This window comes from Lynx rufus, unplaced genomic scaffold (genome assembly GCF_022079265.1).
Source record: "Lynx rufus isolate CCGP_SWC_20201006 ecotype Redwood Valley unplaced genomic scaffold, mLynRuf1.p SCAF_2, whole genome shotgun sequence".
NCBI classification, from domain to species: Eukaryota; Metazoa; Chordata; class Mammalia; order Carnivora; family Felidae; genus Lynx; species Lynx rufus.
Window position 1 is genome coordinate 64,746,283 of NW_025814834.1, and position 21,228 is coordinate 64,767,510.

General features: G+C 40.5%; 1 protein-coding gene across 2 annotated transcripts in view; it reads left to right on the forward strand.

Moving 5' to 3' along the window:
• The window catches only part of STK39 (serine/threonine kinase 39), a 313,878-nt gene that overhangs the window by 172,706 nt on the left and 119,944 nt on the right, over positions 1 to 21,228 (forward strand). For both annotated transcript variants that reach the window (XM_047082584.1, XM_047082585.1), the window contains exons 11-14: positions 367 to 489; positions 587 to 616; positions 9,555 to 9,617; positions 11,407 to 11,474. In XM_047082584.1, the coding sequence (XP_046938540.1) occupies positions 367 to 489; positions 587 to 616; positions 9,555 to 9,617; positions 11,407 to 11,474 (284 nt within the window). The remainder of the gene's footprint in view (positions 1 to 366; positions 490 to 586; positions 617 to 9,554; positions 9,618 to 11,406; positions 11,475 to 21,228) is intronic.

The window sequence follows — 21,228 nt, forward strand, 5'->3', positions numbered from 1 at the left end:
TTTCCTTAGGCAGTCTTGAAGCTGATCACATGGACTTTAGTGTGTAGTTATTAACGAAGTATTAAATGAAGCAAAAGGGAAAGATGGATTTGATCCCTGTGGCTGACGCACATGGTATTCTTCCAAAATATTTTGCTCTTGGTGTATAGTAATGCGTTTCGAGAACACAGTATCTTTGGAAAGAGGATGAGTGTGGGAGTCTGCAGGCTATGTAGTCTTTTTGGGGTATTAACTGCTCTGCCTGAATTCGTAACCACTCAAGGTATTTCCAGCGTAGGTGTGTGCTGTGCGACCCAACTAGCAGCACCAGCGAGCACTGTTCACGTTCTGCTAGTGAAAAATCTGGGCGGGTGTGTTTTGATTCAGGTGAGAAGAGTTCCTGGGTCAAGCGGTCACCTTCATAAAACCGAGGACGGTGACTGGGAGTGGAGTGACGACGAAATGGACGAGAAAAGTGAAGAAGGGAAGGCCGCTTTTTCTCAAGAAAAGGTAAGTGATGTTGACGATGGTGAGCTAGCCTGTGCACAATTTATGTTTGTGGCATTTTGTGTGTGCACGTATTAATGGATATGCAATTGTTTTACAGTCCCGAAGAGTAAAAGAAGAAAATCCAGAGGTGAGTGGTGGTGATTTATTTTAACATTTTTTTGCCACCTCACCATCCCCCCCTCCCACAAGCCCCCCTCCCCCTTGCAGTATCAGAGTATGATCCATTTGGGGAGGAGACATCAAAATTTTGTCCTCACGGAGTAGCAGAAAAGAAAAGGCATGTAGACTTTGCAGGTCCTGATACTGTCTGAGTTACTTTTGGTCTTTGTAACTTGGGGCCGATTGTTTTACTCTCTGAGCCTGTTTCCTCCTCTGTTAGATGGTAATGACCAATCACACTACTTTTAAGTTGCTGTGAGCATTTGATAAAATCATGCACACGAAGCACCCACTGAGTGCTCAGCTTAGTTGATCTCAACTCTTGATATTACTGTCATGTAGAAAACATAATAGGCATTCAGGCAAAGTCTCTTCTAGATTTTTGGTTTATAGTAAAGCAGATAATTAAAATGGTGGGAGGCTCTAGGTTGAGTGTGCTTTACAATCTAGTGGGTAACTTAGTAGGCAGGAAACACTCTGATCAGCTTCCCTTTGAGAACTGGTCACCTTTTGATTAACTTTACTTCTTCCATCTGGTTAATTATCCTAATGCTAATGTCTAATGATGACTGTAGTTCAGAAGACTTGCTAATTCTCCTAGAGAAAATTCGAGCATATTTATTTTTATTTTTTTTTCAACGTTTTTTATTTATTTTTGGGACAGAGAGAGACAGAGCATGAACGGGGGAGGGGCAGAGAGAGAGGGAGACACAGAATCGGAAACAGGCTCCAGGCTCTGAGCCATCAGCCCAGACAGAGCCTGACGCGGGGCTCGAACTCACGGACCGCGAGATCGTGACCTGGCTGAAGTCGGACGCTTAACCGACTGCGCCACCCAGGCGCCCCAATTCGAGCATATTTAAATAGCTCCACATATTTTACAGACCTAGTAATTAATGTGTGCCTTGATAAATTCTCATTAAGGAAACCGAAGACTTCGGGATACAGATGATATCCATCCCAACTTTTTCTTTTGTTTTAATTAGCAGACGCTTCCTTTTGATGAAGTGAAGTAAATCTTAGATTCCACTACAAGGGGCCAGCTGGACTTTCTGAGAAGAGTACATCCAAGCTACAATCTATTGTTTCCCTGTCATTCTCCCTTCCCTCTGGTCTCTCCATTCTTCATGCCACACCGATAGGCCTTGCCTAGGGATTTCTCAGTCTGCCTACCTCCCACTGTTAACTGTCCTTCAGTTCCTGTTTCTTCCTGTGTTGATCATAGGAATTCATCTTGTCATTTTGTATAGAAAAGATAAGGTTTGTCAAGGAAGTTATCTCCCTCTGTTACAAATGATGGTGAGGACTTCCACAATAGGACCCATTGGCTGCACACATGTGCTGGTTTCTAGAACCATCTTAACCAGGTATCGCGCACTCTGCCCTCTTCTGCCCACTTTGCTGTTTTACCTACAGTGAAGTGCAGAGTCAAGGTTTTTCATCTCTTTCCTGGAGTGTCTCTAACTAAAAGTGTCAGTCCTGCTTAGGAATAGAACAAAATAACGTGATTTCGGGTAGCATCGTGATTCAGAAAGCATTCATTTTGGTTCACTACAGGACGTCTTTATTGGCATGTTTTCACTGAGTCCTGCCTTAACCTGGTATAGACTGAGGGTTGTGGGTCCTTCCTCTTGCGGATTTGTGAAGTTTATTGTGACAGTATCCTCCTATGTGCTTGTTGAAGTTGCTTTGATAACTGATCTGTTATGTGGATATTAGCAGTATCTTTTTGGCAAGAATGTTTTCTGCATAGACAGGAAAGAGAGTAATGTATAGCATGCTGTCAGTCTTCACTGTCGACCTTCTTGGGTGGGATTTAAAAGTGTTAGACACTTCGCCGTGTCTAGACTAATTTGATTTCCCAGTGATATATGTCTGTTCCCGTATGAGTTTATAATTGAGGAAACATGAAACCTTTGTGAAAGGTTCATGTCTTTGAATGTGAACACTTTCACCAAATTTTAGGAATAATCAGCCCTACCTGCTATTGCACGGCTTCTCAGGCCATTTGTTTTGTTTTGTTATCTTTTTTGTTTTTCACATTTCAGTAGCTGGCATTTCAGTATCCTGAACTGTGTTAAGGGCAGATACAGTGATGGTTGCTCTGTCCTTTCAGCTTTTTAATTAAAGTAGCCCCGTCTTGCCAACCACCCAAATTCACTTTTTGTGTAAGTGAAGCAAAACGTATTTATCTATTACAAAGGGAATTAGAACTGTTGAATATGTAAATGGGCGACAAATGTGTGCACACATGCACATATATATACCTACTGTGCACACTGTTTTAGGAGGTGTTGGGGATACAACAGTAAAAAAAAAAAAAAAAACATGAAATCCCTGTCCTTGTGGCACTTAACATTTTTTAAATTTTATTTTGTTTATTTTGAGACAGAGAGCGAGGGTGAGCAGGGGAGGGGCAGAGAGAGAGGGAGAGAGAATCCCAAGCAGGCTCCGCGCTGTCAGCACAGAGCCTGACGCAGGGCTTGAGCTCACAAACCGTGTGATCATGACCTGAGCTGAAATCAGGAGTCAGATGCTTACTGGACTGAGCCACCCAGGCACCCCATTGTGACACTTACATTTTGACGGGAGCAAGTAAAAAACAAGCGACAGACTTTATAAATCAGTACATTATGTGGTTTGTTACAGTGGAGTAGGGGCAATGGGGAGAAAATAGAACGGTGTGGAAAGTACAGGGAGTGTGTTAAGGGACTGTGATTTTTAAATGGGTTGGTCAGGGTAGGCTTTATTGAAAGGGACACAAAGACTTGTAATATGTGTGGAAGAACTAAACAAAAATTCCCGAAGAGCCACTTTTATTTTGCTACCTCTCCTGCCCCTGTGACTGTTCCTTCTTTCCATAGAGGTTTTCAGTTTACAGTATTTTCTTCCAGACTTTTTTCTTCTCATTTACATATAAATATGTAAATAAAGAAACCTATATCATATTAAAAGTGTGAATGGGATTATAAAAACCATAAATTTATTTTTTTATTGAAGTATAGTTGATGCAGCGTTCTGTTCATTTCAGGTGTGCAACACGGTGATTCCACAAAAAATGTCTTTCTGGTTTTTGCAACTTGCCTTAAATCTTGGAAAATCTTTCCACGTTAGTTGTTGTAGATCTGCCTCTATTTTATTTATTTTTTTTTTTTATAATTTTTTTTTTTCAACGTTTTTTATTTATTTTTGGGACAGAGAGAGACAGAGCATGAACGGGGGAGGGGCAGAGAGAGAGGGAGACACAGAATCGGAAACAGGCTCCAGGCTCTGAGCCATCAGCCCAGAGCCTGACGCGGGGCTCGAACTCATGGACCGCGAGATCGTGACCTGGCTGAAGTCGGACGCTTAACCGACTGCGCCACCCAGGCGCCCCAGATCTGCCTCTATTTTAACTGCCGAATAGTATTACCTTGGATGGATTGAAGTGGTTTATTTAACCATTAACTTTGTGAACATTTAGGTGACTATTATAAACTGCATTCCATTAACATTTTGTGTACGCATTTTAAGGAGCACATGTGCAGGTTAAGCATTTTAAAGAATTTAAAGAACTGTGGGTTTTCGTTTGACAAAATCTGGTTTTGGATTTTTCAATAGCTGCTATCAAAAGCTAAACCACTTTAAATATCTTACATTTTTATTTGTCAATTATATCTCCGTAAAGCTGAGGCTAAAAAAAAGCACCAATTTATATAGCCTCTGACAGTGTACCTTATACCTTTTAACATCTTTGAGGGTGAAAATGCTTATCTGTGCCAAGTGGCACATTTAAATGCCAGTGTTTACATTTTGATAAGCTTTTCGAGAATGCTCATCATTTAAATCACAGTTTATTTCCTTGGCTGACTGGAAGCTACTGGAAGACTGGGCTAGTATTTTATTCATATTTATGTTCCCTTTGCATCTAGTAGACGCTCTCTCCATGTTCGTTGGTGACATGAATACCCACACACTGAAGTAAACATTAAACAGGTGCCTGAAGAAGCATATCGTATTTATGAGTAGGTCAGAAGTGAGCAGAAAAATCCAAAGATGCCATTTCATTGAGCTGAAGTTCAGAGAAGGTAGCCTTACTTAGTAGTTACATTCAGACAGAGGAAGATAGTCCAGTAAAAGAGGGGGTGCTGTAGAAATGCTTAATTTGTAAAGGGCTATTTGGCTTCCCTAGGAAGGTATAAGGCAGAATATCCAGGTATTACAGGGTTTGTTGGAGAAGATTAAGAAGGCCAGGGTGGGGTGTTTGTCAGGGGGGCCTTGGGAAGATGTGCTTGGTATTGGGCTGTACCAGGAGATCCTCCTAAATCCGAAAGAAAATTTCCAGTGTAACCTGTAAAGTTCTAGAGTTGTACCGCTCATCTTGAGGTTCATAGCCCAACCCATTTAAAAGCTGGCCCTCCTGTGTTCCTAACTGGACATTTTAGAAGTAGCCTTGCAAGGTATTAGTTATGACCTACCAGTAACTCATAGTTTTTTATAAGTAGGTAATTCATGCTCATTTCATTTATTTATTATTCCACTTGGATGTGGAAGCCAGTGGTAGAACTTCATGTTAATAATGCAACAGTAATATTAATAATGAAGTTAATGGAGCAAATACTTAATCTGTGCCTGATTTTTTACATGAAGCAGTGCTAAGTACTGTACCATTGTGGGAATTACACAAAAACAAGGCAGAGAGCCCTGCTCTCTAGAAACTTCTCATCGCTTTGGAGGTAGGGGTCGGGAGTAGTATTTGCAAGACTGGCTTCCTCATGTGGGGGTTTCCTATTTGCCATCCTAGCTTTCATAAAACCTTTCATTTATTATCTCATTATTGATCTTTTTTGACCAGTGATTTGGGAATCTGTTTTTGTCAGATTCTGAAAGTAATCGATACATGTTTTATAATCTTTTAAAATCAATTTTGCCTTATATCCTCATTTTCTACATAAAAGTAAAAATGCCTTTATCTTTACATTCACACTTCATTTGGGTTTCCTTTAACCAAGGGAGACATTTGCTAAGGCTTCTACTAAAGAAGCATTCTTTTTAGCACAGCCCCTCTGTTAGGTGGCATTAAAACATATGGTTTGTAACCCTAGATTCACATCAGAAAAGCTGAAAGCTTTAAAAATGCAGATGCCCAGAACTAGCCCTCAAATTATGATTTGGTAGTTGGGGCTGAGGTCCAGGCAAGTCTGGTTTTCAGAAAGCTGCTCATGTGATTGATACATGGCTAGGATCAAAAACCACTGGCTAGGAAAACCACACCAACTGCTCTGAATCCCAAAGTCCACACTGAAATCCGAGAAGATTGTGTGCTCAAAATTTCTGAAGATTTGCTTCAAATATCTGTCTATCAGAAATGTCAAGAAGAAAAGAGAGAGGGGGAGAAGAGAAAAAAACTATGAAAGATGATTCAGAGCCCCCTTGGAGAAGTTGTCCTTATTTAATCAGATGTAATGAAGGCAGGTGGAAGGTTTGTTGACTCAGGCCCTCTCTAGCCCATAAGAGACATATTGAAGAATTCTGTTACAGAATCGAGGCTAGGTTAGTTGTGAAAATTTTGTTTCCTGTGATATTTTGTTCTGAGGAGAAAAGAAATTTGGGGAGGGTTTAGGTTGAGTTAATTTTATAGCGATTAGTCACAATGCGGAAGCTAAATTTATTGCTTGTGTTTACTCATTGCTGTTACCTGATTGCTAAAACTGCCTTTGGCTTTTTAAATGTATTTCTGATGACATTGTGTTTTCCAAATGCCTGTCAGCTCTGATACGTGTTTGTTTTATATCCATTTGTAGATGGAGGCAAAGGTTTGCTTTCTCCCTCCAGATTTATTATACTAAGCCTTGTCATCACAGATGGCTTTAACTTGATACCTTTATGCCACCATTTTCCAAAAGATGTTCTTATTTTAAATGACTGGCTTTCTGACTTTTTTGTGATAAAAGCTAGATTTGTGATCAGAAATCTTTCTGTATTTCTGAAAATAACCTTCTATTTTGTAATAATTTTAGATTGCAAGAAAAAGTGCAAAGATGATACAATGTTCCCATACACTCTTCACCCAGGATCTCCCACTGTTAAATTCTTATGTGACCCTGGTACTTTTGTCACAACTAAGAAGCAAAAGTGTTACATTATTATCAACTAACCTCAGACTGTATTCATATTTCACTAGTTTGTGTACTAAAATCCTTTTTTTGTCTCAGGATCCAATCCAGGATAACACACTGCATTTAGCCACAGTATTTTTAAAAATAGAAAATGAGAAGATTAAGCAGAGCTCTATGGAAAATTAGCAGACATTGTCCCTTTCTTTTCCCTATTCTGGGATCTTTGCCTCTCTTTTACCCAGTTTCAGAGGCCTGTTTCCAGGGTGGTGTCCACCATTAATCTGTTCTTTTCCTCTTCCCTTCCTATCAAAACACCCATTCTCTCAATGCAGTTCTTTTGATTTTTAATGTTTATTTATTTATTTTGAGAGAGAGCTTGAGCAGGGGAGGGACAGAGGAAGAGAGGGAGAGGGAGAGCATCCCAAGCAGGCTCCATGCTGTCAGTGCAGAGCCTGGCATGGGGCTCAAGATCATGACCTCAGCCGAAATCAAGTCAGATGCTTAACCAACCCAGCCACCCAGGCTTCCCTTGAATGCACTTCTTATAGCAAAAAAAAAAAAAAAAAAGCCAAAAAAAAAAAAAAAATTCCAGCAAGCAAATTTATATTATACTGTGATGAATAACACCTGCTTAATATGTTGGCTTTCTTGTAAGCTTTTATAATTAAAAATGTATGCCCATTGGGGCACCTGGGTGGCTCAGTTGGTTGAGCATCCAACTCTTGATTTCAGCTCAGGTCAGGATCCCAGGTTGTGGGATTGAGTGCCACGTCAGCCTCCGCTCTGAGCAGGGAGTCTGCTTAAGATTCTCTGTCTCTCAAGGGGCGCCTGGGTGGCTCAGTCGGTTAAGCGGCCGACTTCGGCTCAGGTCATGATCTCGCGGTCCATGAGTTCGAGCCCCGCGTCGGGCTCTGTGCTGACAGCTCAGAGCCTGGAGCCTGTTTCAGATTCTGTGTCTCCCTCTCTCTATGACCCTCCCCCGTTCATGCTCTGTCTCTCTGTCTCAAAAGTAAATAAACGTGAAAAATTAAAAAAAAAAAAAAAGATTCTCCGTCTCTCTCCCTCTTTCCCTCTCCTCGGCTAGCACACTCTCTCAAAAAAAAAAAAAAAAAAAAAAATTTGCCCCAGAGGGCATATATAAGCTGAACTGATAGAATTAGGTCCATAATGGTGAAATTTGGAGGATTCTAGTTGGTTGTGAAAGAAGGTGTTTTGTACAGGGAACTTCCCTCTCCATCCCTCTTGTGCATCTCTTCATATTTTCCTGAGGAATCACCCAGATTGCTTGTGCACCAGTGAGACTCAGAGGCTGGTCCCTTCATTAGATGCAGGATTACACCTACAGAGTGAGGTTGCACAGGGTGCTTGGGGATCCAGTCACCAGTGCAGGTAACTAGCTCTCCTTCCTGATGATGGCCCAGGAATAAGGGAGCAGGGCAGGAGATGGGACCTCCTATGGAGGAAGACAGGTTTTCATCTCTAGTAAATGCCATTAAGGTTTTTTTCAGTTTACAGTGGTCCTTGGACTAGAGGTGGGATATTCTGTAAGTGCTGATGTGGCTTTTGGTTGTATCTCAAACCTTAAGTGAGACGATGGGATCAGTCAGCCTGAAAGATTCTTCACAAAAGATCATTTGGTGTAGGCCCAGGTCCTCTGGCTGGTTAAAGAATACAGGTTCTTCTTACACTGTCATATTCCCCCAACATTTTATGAAAATTTTCAAAAATACAGCAACATTAGAAGTATTTTACAGCAAACATCTATGTACCTACATTTAGATCCTACCATCACTATACTTGGTTTATCATGTGCACATCTATTCATTCATCAGTGTGTCTTCATTTTCTGATGCATCTCAAAGTAAACTGCAGACATTAGTACACTTCCGCCTATGACTTCATCACTAATATTGTGATGAAGCACAACAATTTTGAGGAAGCACAGAGTAACAATTTCATGTCTTAAACTTTAGAAAACTTGCTGCAAAAAATTTCTGATGACTTCTGATTGTTTTAGAATTGATAGTAAGCTTAGAAAATAATATGGTTTGTTTTTTGTTTTTTGTTTTTTGTTTTCATTTTCATTGCTGTTCCTCTTCTAGTTTTATTTTCTGGTCTTTCAAGTTTTGTTCAAGGGCAGAGTTCACAGAAAGTAGGGCTCAGAAATACTTTTGGTATCACATTAGGGTTGGATTTCCAACCTTGAGGAAAAAACATAACCTGTCGTTCTGACTTTTCCTTTGGGGAAATGTGTTTTAAAAGTCCAATTACTTATGTATTTTTCTTAATCCAGTGAATAAATCATTCATTAGTCAAAGTAATGATTAAAGGTTAAATGATGATTAAAGGTTACTATCCTAATATCCTTTCATTGGGGAACTTTAACGTTGGACTATGTCATATAGATACAAGACCTACAGAAATTGTGTGACAAGAAAAAGATGATCCTAGAGCATCTTTCTCTTACCAAATTTATCAAATTTAAAATATCCAGTAGTCCATGCCTTTTCGCTTTAGCTCAGTGGCTCTCTGAAAACATCAGGAGGATCACCCAGGGCACTTGTTAAAGATACCCATTCTCTCCCGTCTCCCTGAAATTCTGAATCCTAGGCTAGGTGGACCCAGGAATCTTAATCACGCGTCCTAGGTGATTCCAATACACATCATCAAAGGACAACACTTGGGAAAAACTGCTTTAAAATTACTTATGTAAAATTGTCTCTGATAAGTGGGACTTAATGTAACCACACTGACCTTAATGTCTCATTTTGGTTTCCTTAAGTGCTGTAACAGTGGCTCTCTTAACAGATGGCGGTGAATGCCAGCAGTATACCCGAGCAAATACGGTCCCTTTCTGTGCAGGATCCTCAGGTATGTTTCTCCACCAGTCCTTTATGTTTGAGGTGATTTGTAGACCTATTTTTAGAAAAACCAACATTTTAGGAAGATAGACAGTTTCGGGGTAATCCATCAGAACCGGAGGCTTGTAAACTCTCTCTTTTTTTAATAGGTATGGAGAAGAGAGTACTGTTACTATTGACCATGATTTTCAGGACCCCCAACCTTTAAATGATAGGTTCAAGAGCAAGGATTGATTACCAGACTGCTTCTGAAATTGTTGGTACTGTGTGAAATAAGATAAGGAAAGAAAATGACTCCCTATTCAGTTAGACTCTAGCTATAAAACAGTATAATTAATTGATACTTTTTTTTTTGGCTTCTGGTTGGATTTTTATAACCTGTTTTCATAATTCTTTTATCATTGAATTTTATGGGCCAATTTATCTCTACAACTTGCCTTGTAAAAATGGAAGTCCACTGACTGTGAAATGCATTTATACTAAAAGTTACATGACGGAAAACATGCGCCGTGAGTCGTGTTGGGTGCTGATGAAGGGTGCTGAGCAGTGCAGGGGTGGGAACATGGACTTAGAAAGCAGAGTGCAGACCCCCTTTCTGGTTTCACTGTATAATTAGTAAGCAAGCCCTTTTGCTTTCAAAGTCATTATACTATCAAGCATCATCAGCCTTAGGATCACAACTTTGTCCCCCAAATCTGCACATCCGTTGATAAATTCATTTTTATCCTACCTGATGTGTGTTTTATGAAAACAGCTGTATACTGAGGAGAGAATAATGGAATTTCATGGTTGCAGGAAGCCTGTTTTGAAGTCAGACAGCTAGTCCTTGGCCCTTATTTTATAGCCAAGGAAGCATAGGCTTGCAGAAGTTGGCTCACGTGAGGTCATATAACTGGTTAGAGGCAGAGACAGGATTCAGTTTAGGTCTTTTTACTCCATATCAGGCAACTCAGTAAAACACCTTGAGATAAACTTCAGGGACTGGTTGAATGATAAAAGGCAAGTGAGGAATAGTAATTTGTCAGGAAGTGAATAGAATAAGGGAAACAGGAAAGGGGATTAGGATAACTGATATTATGTAACACGTAGTTGATGAGTTGTTTTCATATATTTGTTCTTCTAGCAAACTTTTGAGACCAGTATTATCCCCATTTTGTAAGTGGGAAAATAGGTTCAGGGAATGACTTGCTCATGATTGCATGTCTGGTCAGTGGCAGAGGCAAGTCTTGATCCAAAATCTCTATTTTTCTACTCCCAACAAGAAGGTCTGCTCATTTCTAAGGGTTTGTAGGAGTCAGGAGGAGCTATGGAGTAGAGGCATTTGTGGTTGATGATTTATATTTATGGAAATCAGTTCTAGGTGAGAAACGCAGGGAAGATAAACAGTGACCTAATCTACTGGATTCCACTTTCCTTTGCATCCTGAGGTTTAAGGTGCCCAACCTTTGTGTTGGGACTAAATCCCAATGGATGTAGTCGGTCAGTGGCTCAGGTTGCAAGATGCTCCTTTAAGATGGCTGACCCTTCTTCCTTGGACTTGCTGCAGCTTATACCAATTGCTCATGGGACCCACGCTACCATTGAGGTTTTCTGTTTGAAAACAGATCTGTTTGGATCTCCAGTTGTGTTGGGAATTAGGCATCATTCCAACCTTCATATAGGGGTATTATTGTTGCCAAATGGGACCTGCCCTCTGTAAAGACCTAGTTTTGAAATTTCCAGAAAGGGTCATGTGAATCAAGGGATATCACGATGGTTTTTCCAAGTTGATAACAGTGTTTGCGGTTTTGTCTTTAAAGGGGCTACCCAATGCTAGCGAAGACTACAGAGAAGCTTCTTGTGCTGTGAACCTCGTTTTAAGATTAAGGTAAATAATACTGTTTATTTTGTATTGCTCTTCCTATAGTGTAATATTCTTATCTCCTTCATTAACTTTTCATAATATTAACATAAAATAAAATTGTTAACTTACTTGATTTCTGCAAACAGCTAGTGTATGCTGTATTCCCAGGACTAATGGGTCTTTTTCTAATTGCTTACTAAAGAAGAGAAAGAAAGCACCATATGAGTGTGTCTGCAGGCTCAGTGTACCCTTCATTAAGTTGGTTTTTTTTTTCCCCCCTTGCCTTTTCTTTCTTGGGCTTTTTTTCCTTTTAAAAATTTTTTTACAATGTAAGATCACAGTAAGAGATTTTTAATGAGTTTCTTTCACACTTCAGCAGTCAGTCTCTGACAGAAATAAACCGTGCTTGTACTACAAGTTGCCTGTTCAGAACATTTTTCAGTGGCAGGTTTGATCAGCTACTGTGGAGAAATGACAGATGTATTTTGAAAGAACCCTCCGTCTTCTAGGAAATGGATACAAATATGGTGCCTGACAGTGTAGACTTTGTATCTAGTGAATGAAAAGTTCTTTCTGCGTCATGGATTTTTAAATATTGAGGTACGTCGTAAGGTGTATATTCTTCGTTAAGAATGTGTCTTAAAACATATTTGCTTCCACTTAATTATAATAAACAGCTTAATTTACCAAGTCAGTGAGATTACGGTCACATTTTTGAAGGTGTTTTAAAATAAGTTACACATAGGTTCTCCCTTGACAATTAAACAAATAAAGCACATGGCTGATGGACCATTTTCAGAGCTGTGGCTATAAAAAGCCGATTTGTTTTCAAGGTTAGTTTCCAGCCCTCTGAGTTATCTTAGACTGTCAGGGTAGATAATCATCACCATAATCACCCTGTGCTTGTGCTGGTCATTTACAATCTGTGGTGTGTTTTCACACACTTAACCAGGGGGGCTGCACACTAAGGCTTGGTGTGATTTAATTCAGAGATGATTTCTGGTCAAGAAGTGAAGCTATTACAAGACTATTTTCCTTCTATTTGAAAGTGTCCTTGATCATGGTTCACAATTAAAATATATTTATTGCTCTCCAAAGAATGAAATAGCCCATTCCTTTTTTATTTGACTTTGGAACCAGGTACTGCTTTCATCTATTTTTCACTTGTTCGTTTATTTTTATTCATTCCACCGATACTTCCGGTACAACCACTGTGCCAGGCTCCTTGTTGATTCCTGAGATACGGTCGTGAGTGAGACTGTGGAGGTTACCATCGAGCCCACTTGAGTGTGCGGTGTTGGGGGTGACCTTCAGAGCACAGTGGTCCAGTCTCCTACTTTACGTACGCAGGAACGTTCTCTTTAGTGGTACACTAGATATTTAGTTAGCTTCTGTGCATACTTTGACTCTTTTTCCATGGACCACTCCTCTGATACTAAAATGCTTTGTTATGGTTCAATCTTCTTCCTGAGATTCAGCTGATCTTCCTATTCTGGGCTCCCGTGGGCTCAAATTCTGGCCCTTAGAGCAGATATCAGGTTCTCTGGATGAAAGTCTCCTGGAGAGTGTTTTAAAATGCATACATATTCCTAAGCCTTACCTCCAGATACAGTTTTGCTCTGGGTACTAGAATGATATAGAACAAGGGCATTCCCTTGTTTTTTTGAGAGCCATTTGTGTTTTTACAAGGCTTGTTCCTTTTTCCTAGGCAAAACAGTCCAAGTAACCTTGCGTCTCATAATATGGTTTTATATCCTCCTTACAATTCTGGCCGTTCACCTTTATTAACATTTAGCCTGTATCTGCTTTTGTTACCTTTTTCCTCATGGCTCTGGGTGGTTTTTTCCCCGAGTTTGTGGCTTAGATCCCAATCCTTCATGAGCTTAATGAAGAAAGGGTGCTACATTCAAATAAGCTGAGAAACAATGCTTAGTGTCCATCTGTCTATGTACGTATTTCTCCCAAATCAGCCTACATTTTCATTGCTTTTTGAAATAGCTGTGCACTTTGGTGACAGATACAGCATGACCTAACAGCCAAACAAAAGCTCTGATTTTGTGTTTCCCTCTTGGAAGGCTGTCAAGCCTAATTGGAACTGCAACTTGTGTTTTCAAATTCATTTTGTATGTCTTAACATTTGTCACTATAATCATGAACCTGTTGGCTTTGACCCACTGCTTGCCTCCCCTCCGCCATACATTTCACTCATGATTGTCAGTGTGTCATATTAGTTATAATGTTTGGATACATGTCATTTGCCAATCGGATAAACCTGTTTTTACAGCTTTATCCATGACATTGATTTTACATGTTCAGCAGTTCGAATGGAACAGTCTTCTGGTGTCTGTTAGAAACCACTCATTTTCTACATGGCTTTCAATAATTGACTAATATTTTTTGGTATAGGTGCTCAACCAGAAACAAATCGTATTGACTTTACTGCTTTTTAGTGGACATTCAGCTGTCTACTCAGAGGGATATCATAAAAGGATTCGTTTAAAAATGTTACTGAAGTTAAGACCTATCAATGATATTTTTCCGAATCTAATCACCTAGAAATACTTCCAAAAAATAGAAATGAATTGTGTTTTATTACTTTAGAAATGAATTTTAGCATGACTTTTGTTGAATATATGTTCATGCCTAGTGGTATACATTATTTTTCTAAATGTGTCCAAAGTATTTGTTTACGCCAGTTTTTTTCATATTTGAGAACTCATGAATCTCTCAAAATATACAGTTGGTCTCCTCTCAGGGCAGTCCCTGTACTTTGAGAAATAACCTTTTAAAGTTAAAAGTTAAATACTATTAAGTTTCTGTGGTCACCCCGTGCTGCCATAAATGTAAGCAGCGAATATATTCATTCATTCTGTAAGTATTTCTTGAGCACCTGCTCTGCGCATGGCCCTGTTTGAGTTGTTGTGATACAACGGGGGAACGAAACAAAAGACAAATTTCTTGCCCCCTAGGAACTTACATTCTACAGGCAGGGAGGAAGTGTTCAAATACTCATATTACGTACACGATGTCAAGTTCTCTGAAGGGTAATCTCCATCAGGAGTATAGAAAGTATGGGGGTGCTGTCCCATAGTAAGGAAGGCATACGAGTTTTCTACTACTGTGTAGCAGGTTACCACAAATTTAGTGACTTAAAACAACACCCATTTGTTATCTCAGTTTCGGTAGGTCAGAAGTCTGGCACAGCTCAGACGGGCTTTCTGGTGTCTCTCACAAGGCGGCAGTTAAGTTGTTCTCAGCTGGAGCTCGAGGTCGTCTTCCAACTAATTTGGGTGTTGGCAGAATTCAGTTCCTGACAGTCATGGACTGAGGTCCTTGGCCTCTGTACAGGCTCCCCATTCCACACACAGTTTACAGTACGACTTTGCCTTTTTCAAAGGCAAAAGGAAACCATCTCTCCTCCCCTTCAAGAGCTCAGTCCCTTTGTGAGAGGTTTTTCACCGGATTAAGCCCGTCCCATCTAAGTTAATGCCCCTTTAGATGAAGTCAGAATCAACTGCTTTGGAGCTACATCTGCAAATCCCTTTACCTTCGCTCTATCACATAACTTAATCATGGGAATGACAGCCCATCATATTTAAAGGGCTTGGTCATATCCATTGAAGAGGATTATGTAGGGCATGTATACCAGGGGACAGCGATATTGGAAAGTGTCATAGAACTCTGCCTACCACAGAAGGGCTCTCTAAATAAAGTAGTGTTTGAAGATACACCTGACAGATGTAAAGAATCAAGCCATGAGATTGTTTGCAGGAAGAGAGTTCCAGGCAGAGCAAACAGTGATTGCTAAGATTCTGAGCAGGAAGCATGTTATAAGCGATTATAAAAACAGCCAGGGGGGGGCGCCTGGGTGGCGCAGTCGGTTAAGCGTCCGACTTCAGCCAGGTCACGATCTCGCGGTCCGTGAGTTCGAGCCCCGCGTCGGGCTCTGGGCTGATGGCTCAGAGCCTGGAGCCTGTTTCCGATTCTGTGTCTCCCTCTCTCTCTCTGCCCCTCCCCCGTTCATGCTGTGTCTCTCTCTGTCCCAAAAATAAAAAATAAACGTTGAAAAAAAAAAAATTAAAAAAATAAATAAATAAATAAAAACAGCCAGGGAAACAGTGTGGCCAGAGGGGTAGGGGAGCAGGCCAGATGATGATTCAGGGGCTGAATCATGTAGGGCCACGTAGCCTGTGGTGAAGACTTTGGACTTTACTGTTATTGGGTGGGAAATCATTGGAGATTTGTGAGCATATCTGAGTTATATTTTATTTTGTTTTTATTTTGTTTCTAATGTTGGTTTATTTTTGAGAGAGAGAGAGTAGAGGAGGGGCAGAGAGAGAGGGAGATAGAGGATCTGAAGCAGGCTCTGCTGTCAGTGGAGAGCCCGATGTGGGATTCAAACTCACGAACTGTGAGATCATGATCTGAGCTGAAGTTGGGCACTTAACCAACAGAGCCACGCAGGTGCCCCTGAGTTACATTTTAAAGCAAGCACTGCGATTGAATTATGGAGAATAGACCATACAGACACTATTTTTAGGGTAGAAGTGGAGAGCCCATTGATAGGCCATGTCAACGATGTAAAAAGTGATGATGTGACGTGGGCCAGGGTGAGGAGTAATGGAGGTGGCAAGTAATTATTGAATGCTGGAGAGAGAGGAGAGAATGCAAAGATTACTCGAAGTTTGGGCATGAAAATATGGATAAATGGAGGGAAAGAGAGTTGGAGTTGCAGGTTTGAGTGGAATCAAGAATTCAGTTCCAGAAGTACTGAGTTTGAGTTGTCTAGTGGGCATCTTTATGTGATGTCAAATAGGCATTTGAGTGCATGAGTCTAGATTTCAGTGGAGATCTAGTTCTGGGCTAGAGATAATAATTAATTTGAGAATATTGGCACATACAGTATTTAAAGCTGTGAAATTGGATGAGATCACCTAGGGAGTGGATAAAGATAGAGAAGTCATCTGGCGTGCCCTCAAGTGGTACTTGGGTAAGGAGCAGTCAGCAGATTGGTAAGGAGAGGCTGGTGCAGTGGAGGAGAGAATGGTGGTCCTGTAAACCAAACAGAGGAAATGGCTCAGGAAAGAATGGGTGAAAAACTACATCAGTTGCTATTATTAGATCAAGTACAATGGGAACTAAGAATTTGCATATCTGGCAAAATGGAGCACATTCTTGACCTTGGCAAGTGTTGTTTCAGTGGAATGTTGGGGATTAAAGCCTGACTTAACTGGATTGGGGACAGAGTGCCAAGAGAGAACACCAGATAGCAAGAATAGGTTCCATGTTAATACAGACAGCTCTTAACAGAAACTTACTATACAGGGGAGCAGAGAAATGGGGTATCCCAGTGAAAATATGGAGTGAACAGAGTTTTTTTCTTTCTTTATTTTTTTTACCATTTATTTATTTTTGAGACAGACAGAGACAGAATGACAACAGAGGAGGGACAGAGAGAGAGGAAGACACAGAATCCAAAGCAGGCTCCAGTGTCTGAGCTGTCAGCACAGAGCCTGACGCAGGACTTAAACCCACGAGCTGTGAGATCATGACCTGAGCCAAAGTTGGACGCTTAACCGACTGAGCCACCTGGGTTCCCCCGGGAGTTGTTTTTAAAAAAGCATTATTTATAAGTTAATGGGAATGATCCAGTTGAGAAGGAAACATGAAATAAGATAGAGGACATTGTAAGACTGGTGTCCTCAGATGGGTGGGAAGGGATGATACCTAAACATCCACATAGACATCAGCCTTAGTTAGAAGTATGGAGAGGTCACTTGTTGGACAGCACATCCACCACGGCAGAAGGGTGAGCAAACGTGCGAGGAGTTTGGTGGGGTTGGGTACAGGAAGGTGGAAGTCTTCTGTTGTTTATATTGTCTCATTAAAATGAGTGTGATCAGTTGAGAGTGAGGAAGGAAAAAATATTTGGGGTTTGAGAGAGGAAGGAAATCGTGTAGGAGAGCTGGAGAGTAAATTTACCAGGGAAATGTGGTAAGATGAGCAGGCTGCACCAGCAATCACTTGAAGTTAGTGATTGTGACTTTCAAGTGGAGCTGGTAGCTTGATCCCTGAGATGAACTTAATCTTGATGTCCCAGAATATAAATCTGTGTGCATGTGTGTGTGGTTACGATTGACATTTAACAACAACATTTAAAAACATTCGTCGTGGGGCGCCTGGGTGGCACGGTTGGTTAAGTGTCCGACTTTGGCTCAGGTCATGATCTCACAGTCCGTGAGTTAGAGCCCCATGTCGGGCTCTGTGCTGACAGCTCAGAGCCTGGAGCCTGTTTCAGATTCTGTGTCTCCCTCTCTCTCTGCCCCTCCCCTATTCATGCTCTGTCTCTCTCTGTCTCAAAAATAAATAAATGTTAAAAAAAAAAAATTTTAAATAAAAAAATAAAAATAAAATAAAAACATTCGTCGAGGAGTCTGTTCGAGACTCACTGTTAAATCATAAACAAATGTGGGTCATGGAGTCACCCTCAGTGATCTGTGCACAAGGTGGCAGTCACCTGCCCTCTCTAGTGCCACCAGCCAACACTCCCTCGTAGGTCCAGCTGCCTCCTCTTAGAAACCTCCAAAGTTATGTGCTTCTCAAGAATCAAAGCCATGCCACCTAGTGTTGGTCCCTGCCGCACAATTTCTTCATTCCCCGTTCCCCATTTGAAATCTACTCGAGATCACTTGTCCCCTCTCTGGGCCCAGATAAACTACCTCCTAACCCAGCCCATGTGAGAGGAAGCTGGAAAGATTGTTCTGGCCAGTGTTTATTCGATTAGAAAACCCATGTCTTCTTCTGTACCTTTCTCATTCCTTTCTTCGAGATTCTGATATATGTGTGGACATATATGTAAATAAACACATATACACGAAAATATGCCCTCACTGTCTTTGCAAATTGCTGGTCTGGACCACGTACAGCTGTTGGGTACTGGGAAGTAGTGTGTTTGTCTCTTCCTATTCCCTGTGGCCATCTGGGCAAAGCATTTATGTTTAATGTGCTCCACGGACTAGTGGGTAGAGACTTGAGTTCAAGCCAGCCTTTCATCAGTCCTTAACTAATGCCGTATGGGTAACTGCCCTCTTACCTCTTGGAAAAGGTCATTCTGACTTTCTTTGTGACATAGCATTTTATAGGCTTACCTGCTAGGAATGTGGCTTCCTTCTCCCTCCCCCGACCCCCAGCCCCAAGATGCCAGGTAAGTCTCCCCTTTATTCTGTAAGTAGGAAACTGGGAAATGGTTTACTTTGCAAAATGTCACTTTTTATAACAAAAGACGAATACATGGTAGCTACAAGTAATGTATTTGTTTCTCCATTACTCATTTCTGGTGATCATAAGCAAAAGGCTGAAGAGGCAAAGACTAATTTCTTTCTTGAAAAAATATGCTATTGCTTTTACCTTGTTCTTAAAACTGACCTGTTATTTATTAGTGTAGAGAAAAGGGATTATACCTTAGGTCTCAGTGTTAAATTCTGGAGATAGTTAAAAATGTAGATTTTTTTCTTTTTTCTTCTGTATACTTTTATGCAAATGTTTTCTTGCCAGTTGTATATATGTATATATTATACATATTTGTATATATGTATATTTACATATATGTATATATGTATAATGTCATCTGTGTTATCAAAAAACTTGAGTATCAAGGTACAGTATAAGGAAATCTTAAACACATCTCGGAGAAAAATGTTAAGTGGGCCATCTCCTAATTTATATACTGTCAATAGATGGTACTATAATTCATGATTTGAGTTGAACATTGTACAAATATTTTGCCATTGGTATATTTTTCATAAAATAGAATAGTCATGTATTTGACATAAACATGTGTTTTTGAGAACCAGGCTCAGTGATTTGGAAACATGATAAACTTATCAGTTAAATTGTTAATTCCTTTGTGTCAGACACTGTTCATACTTTGACAGCTCAGCCCTATGGATTACAGTTAACTAGCTTTGTTGAAGGCGACTGTGACAGTTGTCATACGTAGATGCTCTGGTATGGTATATCCCATCAATTTACCCATAATGAATTTACCTCATTACTAGGTTACTATCATTAGACCTTGATAGGCTAGTTAAAGACCCCAGACCAACAAAACTGCTTTCCTGCTTGTAGGGAAAGATGATCTCTAGAGTAGGGTATTTATTGTAACAAAAATCCTTAGCATGACAATATTGCCTAACTTGACCTAGTATTTTAATTTCCCTTGTTAAAAGGTGAACTTAGCTATTGGTATAGGCTTAGTAAATCATAATTTCATAAAGAAAGATGAAGCTGATAAAAACAATGTTGATCACTGTTTTAACACCAGTATGTCTGAATTCTAATTCCACATTATCATCATTCAGGAGGAATTAGAATTCTTAAATGGTTCTCTAAGCCTGTAAAATTGGGTTAATTGCATAATTTTTACTAGGCAAGTGGTTGGGAAGCTTGATTAATTTTTCCCAAAAGGTTAAATAGTGTAGGTATAGTGTTCAATTGTGGCAATGCTTTCAGGTACCTTTTCCCCCCTCAACAAACTGCTTATTTATGGCTTTCTTTGTGCAAGGCTTTGTTGAAAATCCAAAGATGAATAAGGCAGGGTTTCTGCACTCAAAGAGCTTACCGTGTAGGCGGAGAGATCAGACTCTGCTCAAATGACTCTAACACAAGGTAGAAAATGATAAAGGCAGTAAGAAGATAGATGAAAAGAAGAGCTATGGGTAAAGGAAGGTGAGAGCCCTTTTGTTGAGTGTTATCTTTGGGTTACTTGTTCCCGTGGTAACCAGTGTTTATTATTATTTTTTTTAACATCCAAATTTTGAGAAGAGTAATGGTTAGATCGAATCCAGGGGCAATGTCAGACTGTGGTCTTCGGTAAAGGCGTTATCAGACTTAAATTATTTCTGACAAGACCGCATTTGTTGTTTAACAGAGTGGTATTTATTATTATGTTGGGCACCAAGTTATTACAAATATGGTTCTTTAATATTAAAAATATTTGGCATTTTACTTAATGTTTTTGAATATTCTCTTTTGGTAAATTCCTTTCCTATGAGAATTAAGTCATTGCTGCACAGCTTGACTTTATTGTCAGTGCGATCCTTCAAAAAGATGAAGATCCTACTGTGTACCAGGCACTGAGATGAGCACTCTGTATTGCCTGTCTTGTTGATCATCATAAAACCTCCACAACATCAGTCCTGCTGTTACTGACATTTCCCAGATGAGGAAAGGAAGGTTTAAAGTCATGGAGGTAATTTGTCCAATACTACACAGCTCAGAAGCAGCAGACCCGGTCTGGAACCTAGGACTGTTTAACACGCTGGTCTTTGCTCTTCTCCGCTTGACCCTATGGCCATGAAGATCCCAGTGGACCCCAGAGAGCAGCCACGTTTGCTGGTGTTGAGACAAAGACACCAGAGTATGTGGTAAAACCTGGTGCAGGCTGTGTGTTGTGGTTTGCCATAATCTCTGAACCTCTGCCGCTATGCAATTGCATGAACGTCTTCTGGGGCAAGTTGGCACCCAGCCATTGTTCAGCAAGACCCTCCCCCAGAGAGTCAGTGCAGGTTCAAACCACAGGGGTCTCTTACGTGTAGGGTTTTGAAACATAACCCCATCTGAGATAAAACTCTGGAGGGAGGTGCTTCCTCACAAGGTGGACAGCTTGGACACAGACATGGGGAGTGGATGGAGGCCTAAGCCAAAGGAGGGGTGCTTGATCATGGGTGCTTGATCATGGGCAAAAGAGCATGATACAAGACTTAAAGAAATGAGTGAC